Here is a 16581-nt window from a genome sequence, read left to right on the forward strand (position 1 = left end):
TATTTTTCTCAATTAACCATAACTGTAGACAGTTTAGTCTGGAAACATTTTTAATATAACTATTGTTCACATTTTGTGTAATTAACAATAGTTAACATCAGTTTTACGGATTCAATTTTTTACACCGGTTGTATCTATCCTTAACTCACATTTTAGAACTATCTTAAAGCACTAATGCTGAGTTTTTGTTTCACGTGAAAATGGTAAATTATGCCTTTAATCTCAAATCCTCAAATCCTGGGTTTTTGTTTCACGTGCAAATGGTAAATTATGCCTTTAATCTCATATCCTCATCCATCATCTCAGTTACTATGGTAACAGAATTGCACAGCATCACCTCCATCATCAGGAAGCAGTGCTCATGCCAGGAGCCATGCCTATTAACACTCACCCGATGCTGCTCCATCTGGACTGGCAACCACGGCCCCACCGGTGCAGTAGTGACCGGCGCTGCAGTTCCCAGCCGGAGACCCAAGCTCCTCGACATCGCAGTACATCCCCGGTGAGCAGGAGGTTGGATAAACCGACCCCTGGGGGCAGAATGACCCGACTGGGCAACGCCCACCCTGGGAGGGTTCCGTTGGTTGGGAGAACTGGGAGCCGTTGATGCAGTACCAGCCGGCATCACATTCCCCGGTGGGCCAGGACAGGCCGGGGATCTCACAGTATCGTCTACAAACACAACGAGCATTTATTCAGTCATACTTATGAAACATTCAGGGAAGAATATCAAAATGCCGACCATGACTTTGATCACCTAAATCTCAAAGTTAAAGATGAAGAGGATTATTTTCTTTTGATGCAGCGAAAGGCTCTGTATCAATTCAAAGTTACGGATATATATTCTTGTACTTTACAGCGTGCAGAAAGAGATACTTCATTTCCACTGCAAAAATGTTCTCTATTTCAATAAAGTTTCCAATGCCAATATTCGAGATAATGCAAAATAAGAGAATCACAGAAGGTATCACATAAGAGAATTTGAAGCACGTACAACTTGCTTGACAAGAAAATATATTGTGCTTAGGTGCTTGCGGCAAACCGCTAACAGACAATTACATAAACTACAGTATGTACCACTCCTTCCCCCTCCCCCTCCAAGTTATCCAGACAATTCTATACAGGGCAAACATCTAGCAAGTAGTTCACTCAGCATCCTCCCACAGTTCCTCCTGGTCACAACTACCCAGTGAGGCTAGCAGACAAAATCCCGCCATCCCACCGCCCCACTGAATGCGCCCCTGACCAAACAAATGACCCCCGTGACTTACCCAGGCAGACAGAGGATGCAGTCGCCTTCCTCCTGCTGACCGGTCAAGTTGTTGAACGTTCCCTCCGGACATGGGTGCTCGTTCCAAGTGGCGGTGAGCAGCGGGCAGTAGTAGCCGGCGTCGCACTCCTCGGGCACGGTGGTGTTTTGGGTGCAGTAGAAACCTGCAGGGCAGTTCCTACAGGACCACCGGCCAGTCTCGTTGTTGTACCTCCCTGCCTGGCAGGCTACAGGTTGGTCAGCACCAGCTATACAGTAGTAACCTTCATGCAAAGAGGGCAATAAAGAGAAATGTTTAAAGTTATCCTAGTGTGAGAGTGATCTGCTACAATTTATTCATTTTTATTTTCCTCTCCTCTATTTTCTGCTAAAATTCTGCAAGTTTGATTTTGAACCGCTACACTTCAATGAGTAGAATTATTGTAGTTTTGTTTCTTATTGTATCTACATGTACACTTTGTACTCCCAATGGAACACAATTCTGCCTTTGAGGTGCGTATGCACCATTCTTGTTTGACCACGACAAGCCAATATCTACAACTGTATCTGTATCTACCTACAACCCTCTTCCAGATCTTTAATTTGACACTGATAAATCAAAAGCACTATCATATCAAGAAGCCATCAAAAACTGAAATGTAATCAAAAGAAGTCATAATCATACAGAAATCATAAAGACTACCAAGAGAATAGATTTGTACATTAGAACAGGAGTAAATACACATAGCTCTGAGCAGATTTTTACTGGTTGATGAAAAGTTGCTACACAAACTGCAGAACCTTTGAATTTTGTATCATTCCAGGAGCCAGGTCTGATGCACAGTCATAGAATTATGGATAACTTACAAACATTGCTCCTTACAATGATTGATCTTCCAAGTTTTTGTATCTATCATTGGAAAATTGAGCAAAGAAAATGGGATTCCATCGGGATTCGAACCCGAGACCTCCGGATGCTAGCCCGGTGCTCTACCTTCTGAGCTATAGAAAGCCCTAGTTCAGTGTTCGTCCCAGAAACCCTAAATTCTCAATGCTCGGAAATTAAATATATTTAATATATTTTCCTGGCTCGGAAGTAGTTTAAATATCTGCGATCATTTCATTTCCTTCATACTAGCTTGACAGTAAATCACCCAGGGTTACAGTGACAAGAGCATATGAATAAGCTTCAGTAATTGCAGTTTTGAGCACTCAGACTGAGTGGTAAAAAGACATTATAAATACCCCCTACTGTTATTATTAGTGATTATCAATGACAGTTACAATGTCAGCATGTGCAGATAAAGGTCACTGGCATGTAATTATTTTGAAAAACTAGATGGGTCTTCATGAAACTATGTTATAAATACTCACCAGAACAGGTGCATATCAGAATGTACAGGTGAATGTTTATTCTTCTTGACCAAGTTAACAAAAGCCACCACTGACATGTACAATGTACAACTTGTAAATCATCACTTTTACCTTGTTGGCTGTTTTACAACGGCTCTTCTATGCATGTTTTTAAAAGTCTGTGGTTCAGAGGTCATCGTACTACAGTCTGTATATTTCAAACTGCGAACTGACTTATTAGGACGAGTAAAGTCTAGCAGCATAGATCACTTCAAAGCCTCACTCAAGACTCACATTTTTCAACAGGCATTCAATTTGTAACTCTCTTGGAGGAGCTGCGCCTTTCAATGTTTCTACAACAGATATGTACATGTATATGGTGCTATAAAAATGCTGTGGATCATCATCATCATCATCATCACCATCATCACCATCATTATCACCATCATCACCATCATCACCACCATCATCACCATCATCATCATCCCTACCATCATCACCATCATCACCGTCACCATCATCACCGCCATCATCGCCATCATCGCCATCATCATCACCATCATCGCCATCATCATCACCATCATCACCATCATTACCATCATCACCATCATCACCATCATCGCCATCATCGCCATCATCATCACCATCATCACCATCATCATCATCATCAAAGATGTGGAGGGGCGAGACAGACCCCCTCTGCCATACCTGTGGGACACTCCCCACCCTCCAGGGGGTCGGTGGGCATACTCTTGGTGGAGCCCTCGTAGCAGTACCAGCCAGGCTCGCACTGACCGGCCGTAGAGGTCATTGTGGTGTTTGGACAGTATTCTCCAGCGGTGCACACAGTGCAGTCACCTTCAGCCGTCAGTTGTTCGGTAGCACTGTCACAACACACATATTCAACATTTAATGCAATTTTCATCTATATATATATTTTTCAACAGAACACAACATAAACTTAACTCTTTTTTTTTGTGACCAAAGAATAAAATGAATGGTACATTGTAAAAGAAACAAGGCATACAAAGCTACCACCACCATTCACCAAATTTTGCCTGTTTGATATTTGGAATGGCTTTGTGTGAACCTTGAGAGACATTTCGCTTCAGACGTGTTCTTCGTATGGCAATAGGAGTATTAAATATTTTTGCACACATCATCCTCAGTGAATAAGTCCCATCTGTCCCCAAACGCGAAAGAAAAATGCAAACATTTTGTCCACTACACATATGGAAAGCTGCTCAACAGCTACATCACACAGAGTTGCCAACTTGCCTCTCTTTAAACCTTTACAATTAATAGCTTTTTTGAGGTCTAATTCTAAAAAAAAAAAAAACACACACACACACTTATTGACGTGTCTAATTTTCCTTTTTTGTACAGAGTCAAATGTAATATGAGGACAGAATTTCCCTTTATGTGTCATGGTGGAAACCCCTGTGAGCCACATTATTCTCAGACACCAACATAGTCATGCTTTGAGAAAACATTTCTGTTTTTCACATCTTATACAAGTAGATTTCTGTTAAGCTGGACATATAGTGTGCAAAGTTCTGAAGAAAATACCAAGTTTTGCTTTGATGTAAATTGTAGGACAAATCTATGATTGTTTTTCTTTCAAATGACCAGTAGCTGCATCATTGTAAAGGCATGAATTTTGCACACAAAACTGACAGAAAATTAGAATTTACAAGCAAATCCAGTAGGGAACATCGCTTCCTAGTCAATCACTGCACAAAATGCACCTATGTGTGAGAGGAACGGAATCGCGACAAACGCTTTCATTGTACTGTGGCATTTGGCGATTTATCAATCGATTTGAGAGGGGTTGGTGCGTTCAAGCAGAATATGCAAAGTTGACACGCTGTCGACTGAGTCGAGCATGTGAACGTGGCACATGCGTGGCATGTGCGTGTTCGTGGCACGCAAACGTGGAGTTAATTTGGGATGAGAACAAGGAGGTGAGACCTACCCAAAGGACCCCTTGGGGCATGGGGTGGGGTAGCCACTCCCCTCCGGGCAGTAGTACCCACGGGGGCAGATGGAGTAGTCCGTGCTGGTGGTGACATCGAACGGTCCCTGCTGATAGGCGAGTCTCAGGGAGTAAAACCCTGCAGCTATCGGCCCCGTCACATTGGCCAGGCCGTCCGTCTCGCAGTAGGATCCTGAGATGGAGATGAGGCAAAGTAGAGGAAAAATTTTCTCTCATTTGATGTTTCTTCATTATCCATCATCACATCATTTCTTCCATATCTTCTCTTTGGCCATATAAATGGCCAGAAACTGAATTTCTTATCTCTTGAGCATTGCATATTAAGCTCAAATTGCATTTCCTTGTCTACTGGTTATGAGTATAATGCTTTCCAAAACTGGAGCTCAGCAAATCTAATGGATACTTTCTGGGAATAATGAGCTCCATCGCTTGTCACCTTGTTTGACTGTTTCATCATTCAGAGTTTATTAATGTACTATAAAGTTTTCTTCAGTTTTATTGTCCACAGCAGAGCACCTTGAGTTGTTCTAGAGAGTGTCTAAAGAAATAACAAACAAACAAATTACATAGTGTTTCAGATTGACATATTCTCACAGAGAGCAAGTATTTATGACATTACCAAGAGGCCTACTTCTCTGAATCCCAATGTTACTGGTGAAAGTCTTTATATGAATTGCCAGTTAAACCCTCGAACATACTTTCTCCTGAACAATTATAATAACAAGAAAAACATCACTGGTATTGAATTACACTCTCAAGGCCAAATGTCCTGTTTCAAAGGGGAAAAAAATTTCCCTTTCAGTCATCTTCACATCCAAGATTTGAAAAAAAAAAAAAAATAATACAGCAAGTTGTGAAAATATCAAATTATTGCGAATTGTCCCCACTGATCCAAGAATTTCTTATTAGCCATCTCAGTGAGTTGTTTCATTTCACATTTTCTGCCTCAACACTGGCAGTGGGAAGAGACACCTCTTACCTGCTAAACATTCGGTGCATTCGTCTTCTGCCTGCAGCCCTTCTCGATCGCCAAAATAGCCACTCTGACACGGACGTGGGTCGTTGGCTGAGTTAACCCCTCCAAGACAGTAGTAGCCTGCAGACAGATGTTTCCATGGCAACAGTACAATTATCACACTACCGTTTATCAACATTCTGATGTTTAGTTCATGGTTCATGTATGCAAAGTACCTGTCATGCTTGATTTAAAAATTATTTCATCATCTTTCAATGGACCTCTGCACGGAAATCCTTAAACTTGCTTCTGTTCCAAAGAACAATTGTGCTCCAAAATGTTAGTATGGAGAACTTACTTGCATTATCTTTTACCATGTTTATCTCACAACGGTCAAAGGAAAATGTAAATGTGTCTTTGAATGTACACAACTATTACTACATAGAATGGATAGCTGATAATTTCAGGACCTTAATGATCACTTCATCATAACAACATTTTGTTATATCTGTGTTGTTTTTAATGGGAGTGCACTGTCCTACTTTTTTTTTACATCTGACTCAGTTCACCTCATGTCTATTAATCCTCAGAATTCCCAATTATGCTCGGGCAGGTGTCTATGGAAAACGTGTGTTGGAGAAAAATCAGCCTGTCCAGGGTTAAATCTAAGCTTGGGAAGAATCAACCAAATGGCAATCTTCTAGCCAAATGCAAGGGTACATAAGGTCTTATTTTCCCAAATGTGCTCTAGATCTTTGTACGCCACGCGTCACTTGATGTCATTTAGACCATGGTGTAAAATTGTATGTTTCCCAAAAGAAGTTTAGATTAGGGAGGTGCACTAATCATGATTAGGTCAGCTTTTGTGGAGTTCAGCTGGCTTCAATTCATTTAGTCAACATTAAGATCATGGTTTACATTTACACTATGGTTTCTTTAGTCTACCATTTGAAAAATGTTCCATATACATATGGCTTAATATCAGACCATGTCCATGGTTTCGAAAATCTGTGGTCAAAATCTAAACCACATTTGGAAATTTTGGTAATAAGGGACCAAAGGAAACAAAAACATTTTGAGTCCATTTGCTCTGACCTTGTGGACAAGGCACAGGGTCGTTGAGCGGCTGGCAGTACATTCCCACGGGGCAGTTCCGGCACTCTTCGAGCCCCGTCTGGTTGGAGTACGTGCCCTCGTCACAGATAACGGGAGAGGAGGACCCAATGGGGCAGTGATACAGCTTCGGACAAACCTGCCCCGTCACGTTGTCGTACGGATCGCCTCGTATAGCGCCCCCTAGGCAGTAGTATCCTGCAAAGCAGTCAGCTGCAGCAACAACACAGAGATGAAAATCATTAAAACGATTAAAGAGTTATCTAGACATCATTAAAGCATCATTTATGTATCACTTCACGGTATAGATGATAGGCTGTTACCTCTGCCAAGGAGATAAATGCATTTGTCCGAGTTAGTTTGTTTGTCTGTTAGTCCATCTATCTGTCCGTTTGTACAATAACTCACAAATTTACTTGTATGAAACGGATTTGGATAGGATTTTCAGGAAAAGTTGACACTGACACAAGAAACAAATGATTTAACCCTAAAAAGACTGGGGAGGGGGGGCCTAAAAGGCCCCCCCTCGACATTTCGCAAGATTACTCAGCAACACGCAATGCTCTCGCCGCGATGCTCTATGACTTTTTTCTTTCGAGTTTCCCGCACATTTTGACACCAAATTTGTGACGCCCGGGGGTACGGTTCTGAAGTTACATAACTTTTTGTACATGCACGTGAGACCGAAAATGGCTCAAAAATGTGATTTTGTGTACAAAGTCAATACAAATTGAGTTTTATCACATGGTTCATATAAATATGCTTATTTTTACTCTCAATGGCTAAAATCAATTTGTTTTAGTAGTATTATGCTTCAAAAAGGGTCTGCCACAAATTTTGCTGAAAAAAAACAACAAAAGGTTGAAAAACAAGGAAATACATAAGAAATTCATAAAACAATAAAATAAATACGAAATTGATTTTGATACTGAATTTTTTTTCAAGTACATTTGCTAAGAATGCTACAAAGAATATCTAGACCAAAAATGAGCACTTTTGGAGCTTTATTTACTGATTTAGATAAAAAAAGTCTGATTTCTCGCATAAATTAGCATAATTAATCAAAATAAAATAAAAGAAGACTATTTTGGAAAATTTAAATATACAATCTTGTAGATTACATCGCACACTACCATTGTGCAAATTTCCGCAGCGATTGCGTGATTCACGGCCGAGATCTTAAGGGGGGGCCCTTTAGGCCCCCCCCCCCCCCCCCCCCCCCAGTCTTTCGAGCTACCAAAATAGCCCAGTCTTTTTAGGGTTAAGTTTGGTAGTGATTCGGCTCACCGTCTAGATACAGGAATTTGTTTGAATCTTTAAAGAATTATCAGTAAGAAACAGGGTCAACAAATGATGGAGTTCGAGCTGCAAGCATTTGAGGTGGGCATACAAACACTCAGCATGTGCTCAAGGAGCAGAAGAAGTAACGGTAGAGACACTACAAAGGATTCTTCATCATTGTGTTTGAGATTTTGGGCCATTTCAAGCTTGATTATATGCATGGGTGGAAGTGAACTGCTTGGCCAATGTTTGTGCTCTCCAAGTGCTTACTTCTACAATAGTTCTTTCTTTAATCGAACATGATATTAAAGGGGCTGTACAGTTCAGGATGAGGTGAGGATTTAGCTTTTAACCTTTTGCGAGATATTCAGAAACCACTCTATGAGATGTCAAAGAGCATGCAATTCTAAGGGGAATCAAAAGTTTATTTGATGAAAATCTGTCTTGAAATGGCTGAGATATCCCAAAACAAGGTGAAAAAAAGAGATGCTAATAAAAGGCATGGCCCGTCACCATTTATTATTATCACTTTTTTGGATACCTCTGCCGTTTGAAAAGCAATTTTCATCAAATAAACGTTGCATCCTTCTTAAGATTACATGCTCTTTCATATTTCATAAGAGGTTTCTCATTATCTCACTTAAGAATGTTATAAGCCTGAATCCTCACCTCAACCATAACTGTACAGTCCCTTTAACAATTCAGAAGGATCTCTCGATAGGGAAAAGATGAAGTAATAATAGAGCATATTCCTTCCCCACCTGTTTCGTCAGATGCTCCAGCCGACTCGCAGTATCTCCCCGGGTTACACTCGACGCAGTCAGCCTCCGACTCCGCCCCCCGGTAGTTGAGGTAGGTACCCGGCGGACACTCCTCCATGAGGGTGGTACCCTCTGGACAGTAGTGACCAGACAGACACTGATCTCCCCACGTCACGATGATTTGACCTGGAGGTCAAGCAGCGATGCAAGAAAGAGGAGAGATATTAAGTCATTGCCTACAAAAACATGATGGACCTGTGCAAATTCAGTGGAAGTTTAGAATCTTGGAAGGGGGCAGGTTAATCAACATATATTAAAGCATGAAGGTGACCCACAAAATCACAGCTCGTATGCTATCAGATGGGACTTTGGAGAGATTGAAATGTGATTCCTAGGATGACATGGTATAAACTGAAGATTACTTACATAAGCATAATTAAGACGGGTTTGTACACACAACACAACCCATGCTTTACTTACTTTTATAGACAAGGTAGCTCATGCTATAGATAGTTTTGAACATACAATTGGAGTTTTTCTTGATTTTTCTAAAGCTTTCGACACGATAGATCATGAAATCTTGTTTTATAAATTGTGTCACTATGGAATCCGCGGTACCCCCTTAGAATGGTTTAAGAGTTATTTAACAGAAAGAAAGCAATTTGTTAATATCAATAGCCATGATTCGCAATTAAAGCCTATTTCATGTGGAGTCCCGCAGGGCTCCCTCTTGGGCCCACTTTTATTTGTAGTATACATAAACGATCTTCCAAAATCATCGCAAATTTTGTCATTCATTTGTTTCGCCGATGACACAAGCTTGTTTTTTTCACATCGAGACCCTAATGCATTAATAAATATGATGAATACTGAGCTCAAGTCCGTGCAATCCTGGATTTATGCGAACAAATTGTCCTTGAACATAGAAAAAACTCATTATATGGTATTTAGTAATTCTTTGAATGTTGTTCCATATGATATCAAAATAAATGATTTATGTTTAAAGCAGGTTAATAACACAAAGTTTTTAGGGCTTTGGATTGACCAAGAATTATCCTGGAAAACTCATGTTAATTTTGTAAGTAAAATTTTGTCTAGAAATATTGGGATTTTGAATAAGCTAAAACATTTTTTTCCTGTTCATATTTTGCAGAGTATATATTCTTGTTTAATATCTCCACACTTCAATTATGGAATTTTGGCGTGGGGAAATGCAATTCACTCATTACTAGATTCCCTTCTCCGTATTCAAAAGCGTGCAATAAGAATCATAAACCACGCCGGATATTTTGCCCATACCAATTGCTTTTTCCATCAAAACAGAATTCTGAAAATTTCAGACTTATTTTATTATAATCTCGGAATTTTCATGTATAAACTAACAACTAATGAATTACCATCTGTTTTTATCCACATGTTCAAAAGGAATCGTTCTATCCACTGTTATCCCACTCGCCAGAGTGACGCCTATCACCTTCCCCGTACTCGCACTATTTTTGCAAAGAAGACAATTATATTTACTGGACCCAGATATTGGAATGATCTCCCTCTAGATATCACTTCTTCCTTATCTTTATTCACCTTCAAACGCAAATTAAAACAGTTATTACTTAGTGGATACACACCACCAAGCCTTTAGCAACCTTTTTACGCTCCCAGTCTTTTGTCCTTGTCCGCAGCACCAAGTTACTTAAGTTATTTCATGGTACCGATACATCTTTTAATAATACAGCATTTTTGTTATTCAAACACTGCGAGATTTGTATGCAGTCTGGTTTGTGCGATATCTATGTGGTTCATTAGTTTATTACTCATCTATTTTTTTGTACTGGTGTAATTTTTGTTGGTCAAGACAAACATATCCGTTCTCCGTGTAAAATTATATGCCTATGAACTCAGGAACCTACAGTTTTACAAGCTTTAAAGCTTTTATGTAGGCCCCATCATATTTCTTATACTTACTAGTGACATTTTCATACGATGTGACCATGTACATTTGTGTCAAGTATATTTTCTTTTTCTTTTTCTTCTACAATCAAAAGACATGATTGTATATATTTTGTACTCTTGTTTTGTTGTCAATAATTTTGTAATGTCATCATTGAGAAAATGGAAATATGAAATAAATTTGAACTGAACTGAACATAGAGCTAAAGGTAGAGTTTAAGTTGTATTTTCTTTATCATCAAGGAGGGTAGAGTCACTTAATATTGGTATATGTTTTTTACTATTTTATCCTGAAAAGCAGACATAAAACTCTCTACTGTATTTGACCCTGCAAGCATATCTCCACAAACATGCACATGAAATTAAATGAAATGAAATTACATCATTCAGAATCAGAATTTAAGCTCAAAGTAACTTCATTGGCGCCTTTTCTTGACATATATCAGACACATAACTTACATAACAAACATAACATTACAAGTGCATAAGAATGTGGCACAGTGAGACATTCAAAATTTATAACTCTCCAAATGTGCAAGCACAATGTAGCTGTCAAAAACTCAGAGCAACCCTATCACACGATCTTCATACAACCACGACAGTTTTCTACAGTTTTCTCTCTCTTCTCAAACAGAATACACAGCCTACCATCGCTGGAGTCGTTGTTGTAGACGGGCGTGGCGTAGAGACCCTCCGAGTAACAGATGTGGCCCGCTGCGCACAGCCCGCTGGGCCTGATGGCACCCCTCTCGCTGCAGTAGGATCCGGGGGGACAGATGGTGCAGTTATCTAGGTGAGTCTGGTAGGTCAGGTTGCTATAGCTACCGGGAGGACACAGGGAGTAGATGATGGATCCTTCGGGACAGTACGCACCTGATGAATGGAAGAGGGATGAGAAACCAACAATGGTATCTTAGCTTTGATCAACACAGATGATGTTTTTCATCTACACTTCCTTTCCTCATGCACTCCTCCTCTCCGTAGTCCCCTTTTGCCAAACAATGTGATTGCATGCACAGGGTGATACCACAAACCTCTTTTCCTCATTTACATTATACAGTGCTATGAAGACGTTCAAACTACACACTACAACATGAACTTTTACATTTACAATGCTAGAGACTTCTTAATCCGAGATGATAGGGCGTACAGGATGGAGGGGTAACTCACTGTCCCCCTCCTCTCGCCTTCCTGATTTGTTGGCTGTTTCAATTTCTGTGGAAGGGGATGCTTCAAGATAACATGCACTGAATCTTAAAATACAGCAGTTAGCCACTACGTCCCATTTACCGACCAAGCGTTATTTCCAACTAGAATTGTCATAAATGAAAGAAAGATATTATTCAGAGGGGTGAAGGTTTAGGTGTGAGTTTCTTCCGAGCTGTCCTGGTTGCTGGCTAATTAAATTTGTTAAGATCGCAACTGCTGATCTGTAATTAACAGATCTGTAAATTCAATTATTGAGGGAGACAAATTGAAGAAACACCTGAACCTTCACCCCTCGGAATAACATTTTTCTTTCATTTAATATGCCTTGGTCTACTTAACAAACGATGTTGGAATTTCGGGGCTTGGGTAATAGCCTGCCGGTTGTGTTGCTGCCCAGAAAGCAGTAGATGACAGGTTCCAGTCCCACTGGTTTATTTTTCCCCCAACATGTTTGTTAATTTACAGATCAGCAGTTGCGATCTTCACAAATTTAATTTGTAGAGGGAGACAAAATGCAAAATCGTCATATTTTCATAAAAGTTTGAGCATGCCCTGATTGATTTTACTTGTTACATACCACCTTCTTTGCCTCCCATCCTGAAATCAAAAGATTTTACAAATCTCGAGGAGTCTTACCGGCTGGACAGGTGGTCATATTTGTCATCGCCTCATCTTCGCAGTAGTAGCCCGCCTCGCAGATGAAGCACTCCCCGGCCCGATCAAAGGGCATGTAGTAGCCCTGAGCGCAGGGGTAGGGCTGGGTGGAACCAGAGGGGGAGTAGTAGCCTGGCTGAGTGACCGTTTGGTTGGGGTTAGTGGCCCCACCTGTACAGTAGAAACCTGGGTTGCAGGGTCCCGTCGGTTCTGTAAAAGAAAAATAGCAGCTCAGATTGAGTACCAAGAAGAAGTCTTAATCGCGGAGACATATTCTTCTTTTACTGCATGCCACAATTTAAAAAGAAAGATGAACTTAAAAGCATTTGTTTGCTATAACTTATGTAACAATTGATATCGTATGCAGACATTTCTTTAATATCGATGTGGTTATAAATATATTTTGCTACAAGTACAAATATTATTTATCACTTTGCATCCCCTGGGAAATAATTTCCATGCATCTGGACCTGTTTGTAAAGACGACCTGTACATTGAGACCACATCTTCTGTACACTTTTGGCGAGTTTAATGTTTTGTGCAAATCAGGAATTCCCGACTATTTCATGGGAGGTTAAATTCGCTGTTGTGGAGTAGAGAAATGGATGGAGAAATGTAGGCATGCAAGTCACATTCATGTCGGGATCAGAGTTGATATTTGCGTGTGTTTTAAGATTCATGAATATATATAGCACCTGACTGGCAAAATATATATGCCGTATACAGTATATCCCGAGGCTGTTATGTACGGAGAGGTGTGCCTGTATTACTGTACCTGGAGTCCTAGCATTGCTGCAGTAATACCCCGGGAGGCAGTCTTCACAACCCTGGGCATCTACAGCTCCTGACACGTTGCTGAAGGTACCTGGCGGACACGGTGCGCTCTCGTACGAACCTAGATTTACAAATGGTGTTTAATGCTTGCATTTAGATGAATTCAATTTTTTGTTCATCAGCATTTGAGTGTTGTTGTTTTGTTTTGTTCTTTTTCAACTGATCAAATAGATTTGGAACGGTGAAATCCATATTAAACAAACCACCAGCACCATAGTAACCATTAATATCATAAATAACATTTTCTCCTGTACTAACCTACCATACTTAAAGGACAAGTTCACCTTCATAAACATAAGGATTGAGAGAATGCAACAATATTAGTAGAACACATCAGTGAAAGTTTGAGGAAAATTGGACAATCGATGCAAAAGTTATGAATTTTTAAAATTTTTATGTTGGAACCGCTGGATGAGGAGACTACTACAGCTTGTGAGTCATATGCGTACAACAGTATAAAGAAAATGTAAAAGAAAATTCAACATATTTTCACTTTTTTCGCATAATAAAAGAGCTCTTGACTTGCCTCTTTCTAAAGGCAGGGGGAATAATTTTACCCATAACATTTGTCGGTAACGAGTCAGGGGAATGTGTACTTTTTTCAAAAGATGGCATTTTGTGAAATTCTCTTTATATTTTCCTTATATTATTGTACGCATGTGACATCTAAGTTATTCATACACTGGAGTAGTCTTCTCATCCAGCGGTTACTACACAAAAACTTCAAAAATTCATAACTTTTTAACGGATTGTCTGATTTTCCTCAAACTTTCAATGATGTGTTCTACTAATATTGCTACATTCTCTCAATCCTTATGTTTATGAAGGTGAACTTGTCCTTTAATAATGACTGTCAAATTCACTCTTATTTATACTGCTACTATAATTACTACTTCCCCTGCGCCACACATAATCCTTTCCACAAACTGTTGCATGTATCATTAAGAATAAGATTAGTCAATATATTCGCCATTCACCATCACCACCATCATCACTAACATTACCACGATTGCATCCCCCAGTACTGTCATTATCTCTTTCATCATCACTCTCACAATGGGATGTCACAAAAAATTCTAGATCATTTTTATCACATTCAAACAACAAAAACATCTATATTCACCACCACCATCATTGCTATCATATTCAAACAACAATCACATTAATTATCACCATCATCATCATTATTATCATTACCATCACCATCAAGACCACCACCATTACCAACACCATCACCTTCACCATCATATCATCATCATCATCATCATCATCATCATCACGCTTATCATTATGATCATCGTTGTCATTACCAGCTACAGGTAACATCATCGTCACCATCTTCACCATCACAACATCATAACCATCATCATAATCATTACCATCTTCATCATCATCAACATCACCATCATTGTCACCATCATCATCACCACCATCACCATCATCATCACCACCATTAACATCATCATCACCATCATCTCCACCTCACTCTCCCGTCTCTCTGAGCGCACCTGTTACACAGAATCCTCCAGCAGGACAGATCTCTCCCGTTACTCCGTCTGTAGGGGTAGAGGTGTACGCCCCACCATAGCAAATGAAACCCGGATCACACTGGGCCCTAGGAGCCTGGAGACCAGGGGCGTCACAGTACCACCCAGGGTCACACTGGGGGCAGTCTGTCAATGCTCCTGCACCTGTTGGTGTGAATGAAAAGGGGATATTTATTAACCCATTGAAAAATGAAACCTCTTGGATCCTATACAAAGTCTACAGGAATATGAGAATATGCCAGGATATACAATGTAGGACAAAAAATACTTTAACCATTTTGCAACATATTACTCTTATGTAACTAGTTTATTGCCCACAAGTTTGCAGCAGTCAATACAGAATAATGATGTTAATTAACCAGCACCTCAAGAATCAATGTCATCTGGATGATGGCCTTGACTATCGGCAAGACAATGTGGAAAACTCAGGAGCACTTCATTTCACTTTAACAGGATATTATGTGATCTTGAGGTTGGACTGTTTGTAAATTTTTGCCAGCATGATATAAAGCAATGAGAAATATTGAGAACCTGTGTAATGGGTGATGCACTGACCTGTATCGTTGCCATAGCGACCAGCTATACATGGGATGGGGGCTGTGGAGTTCTCCGGGCAGTAGTAGCCGCGGGGACAGATGATTCCATTTGCCGACCCTAGAGGGCAGTATTCACCGTATGGGCAGGGGATGCAGTCCGCCTCGAAGCGCGCTCCGGTGGAATCAAAGTAGGTCCCTGCTGGGCATGGCACCTTCAAAGCACACATCACCATCACATTGAATCATTTTAATACTAACTATTCCATCAAATCACAATTACAGAATAACTATTCAAACTAAAATTCCAAGTTTAAAGACCTCCATACCTTAACAGGATGGATAGTTTTGGTTGAGATGGGGACTCAAGTTTCAACTTTTTGCAAGATAATTAGAAACCACTTACATGAGATATTAAAGAGCGAACAATTTTAAAAGGAATTGAAAGTTTATTTAATGAACAACGGTTTTGAAATGGCTAAGACATCCAACAACAAAGTAAAACAAAGTGGTCCTTATAAAAGGTGGGTCCAAATCATTACTAGGAACTCTTTGTTTTTGGATATCTCAGTCATTTCAAAACAAATTTTCATCAAATAAACTTTTGATTCCTATTAGAATTGTATGCTCTTGTATATTTTACATTCACCCTAAGTGCTCAAACATGACAATCATTATTAATAGTAATCCTTAAATCAGGGAGAAAAAAAAAAGTAGTAAGATTAACTTGTGTAACCCACCTGCTGCGGACCGTACGAACCAATCAATGAAGGCGTGGTGGCATACGGGTTGTTAATGTTGGTGGGGCAGTAGTAGCCTTGGTCGCATGGACCATTGGTTGTGTTGACCCCCTCAAGGCAGTAAAAACCAGCATCACAAGGGGTGCACTCAGTGATGGCACCCAGCCCGGTGGTTGGGTTGTACGTCCCCACCGGACAATTCAGCTCCTCGGGAGTGGCTACAGAAGTAAAAAATTTTTTAAGAGAGAAGGCATGACATTTTAGGCTTTCTCTCTATCTGCGCTTTGTTAATTTTGAGTTAAACATCTTTGATATAGCACATCTATTTCAGTATTACGGTCTCACCTTTGAACACCCATCACATTATCATCACACTGAACACCACAAGATGCACCCCTCATCAAACAGC

At 40.1% G+C, this 16581-nt stretch overlaps 1 protein-coding gene across 1 annotated transcript in view; it reads right to left on the minus strand.

Annotated features, from left to right (window-relative positions):
- Positions 1-16581, minus strand: part of LOC139738306 (uncharacterized) — an 80966-nt gene that overhangs the window by 45281 nt on the left and 19104 nt on the right. The window contains exons 18-30 of the mRNA XM_071648947.1: positions 16173-16390; positions 15455-15647; positions 14861-15043; positions 13294-13413; positions 12501-12728; positions 11304-11528; positions 8709-8894; positions 6649-6879; positions 5578-5694; positions 4578-4770; positions 3311-3486; positions 1272-1533; positions 392-672 (exon numbers count right to left, since the gene is read on the minus strand). Coding sequence (XP_071505048.1) covers positions 392-672; positions 1272-1533; positions 3311-3486; positions 4578-4770; positions 5578-5694; positions 6649-6879; positions 8709-8894; positions 11304-11528; positions 12501-12728; positions 13294-13413; positions 14861-15043; positions 15455-15647; positions 16173-16390 — 2613 coding nt within the window. The remainder of the gene's footprint in view (positions 1-391; positions 673-1271; positions 1534-3310; positions 3487-4577; positions 4771-5577; positions 5695-6648; positions 6880-8708; positions 8895-11303; positions 11529-12500; positions 12729-13293; positions 13414-14860; positions 15044-15454; positions 15648-16172; positions 16391-16581) is intronic.

The sequence above is a fragment of the Diadema antillarum genome, unplaced genomic scaffold (assembly GCF_040938485.1).
Source record: "Diadema antillarum isolate AM-2024a unplaced genomic scaffold, OU_Dant_1.0 seq00000735_RagTag, whole genome shotgun sequence".
In the NCBI taxonomy this organism is placed as follows: Eukaryota; Metazoa; Echinodermata; class Echinoidea; order Diadematoida; family Diadematidae; genus Diadema; species Diadema antillarum.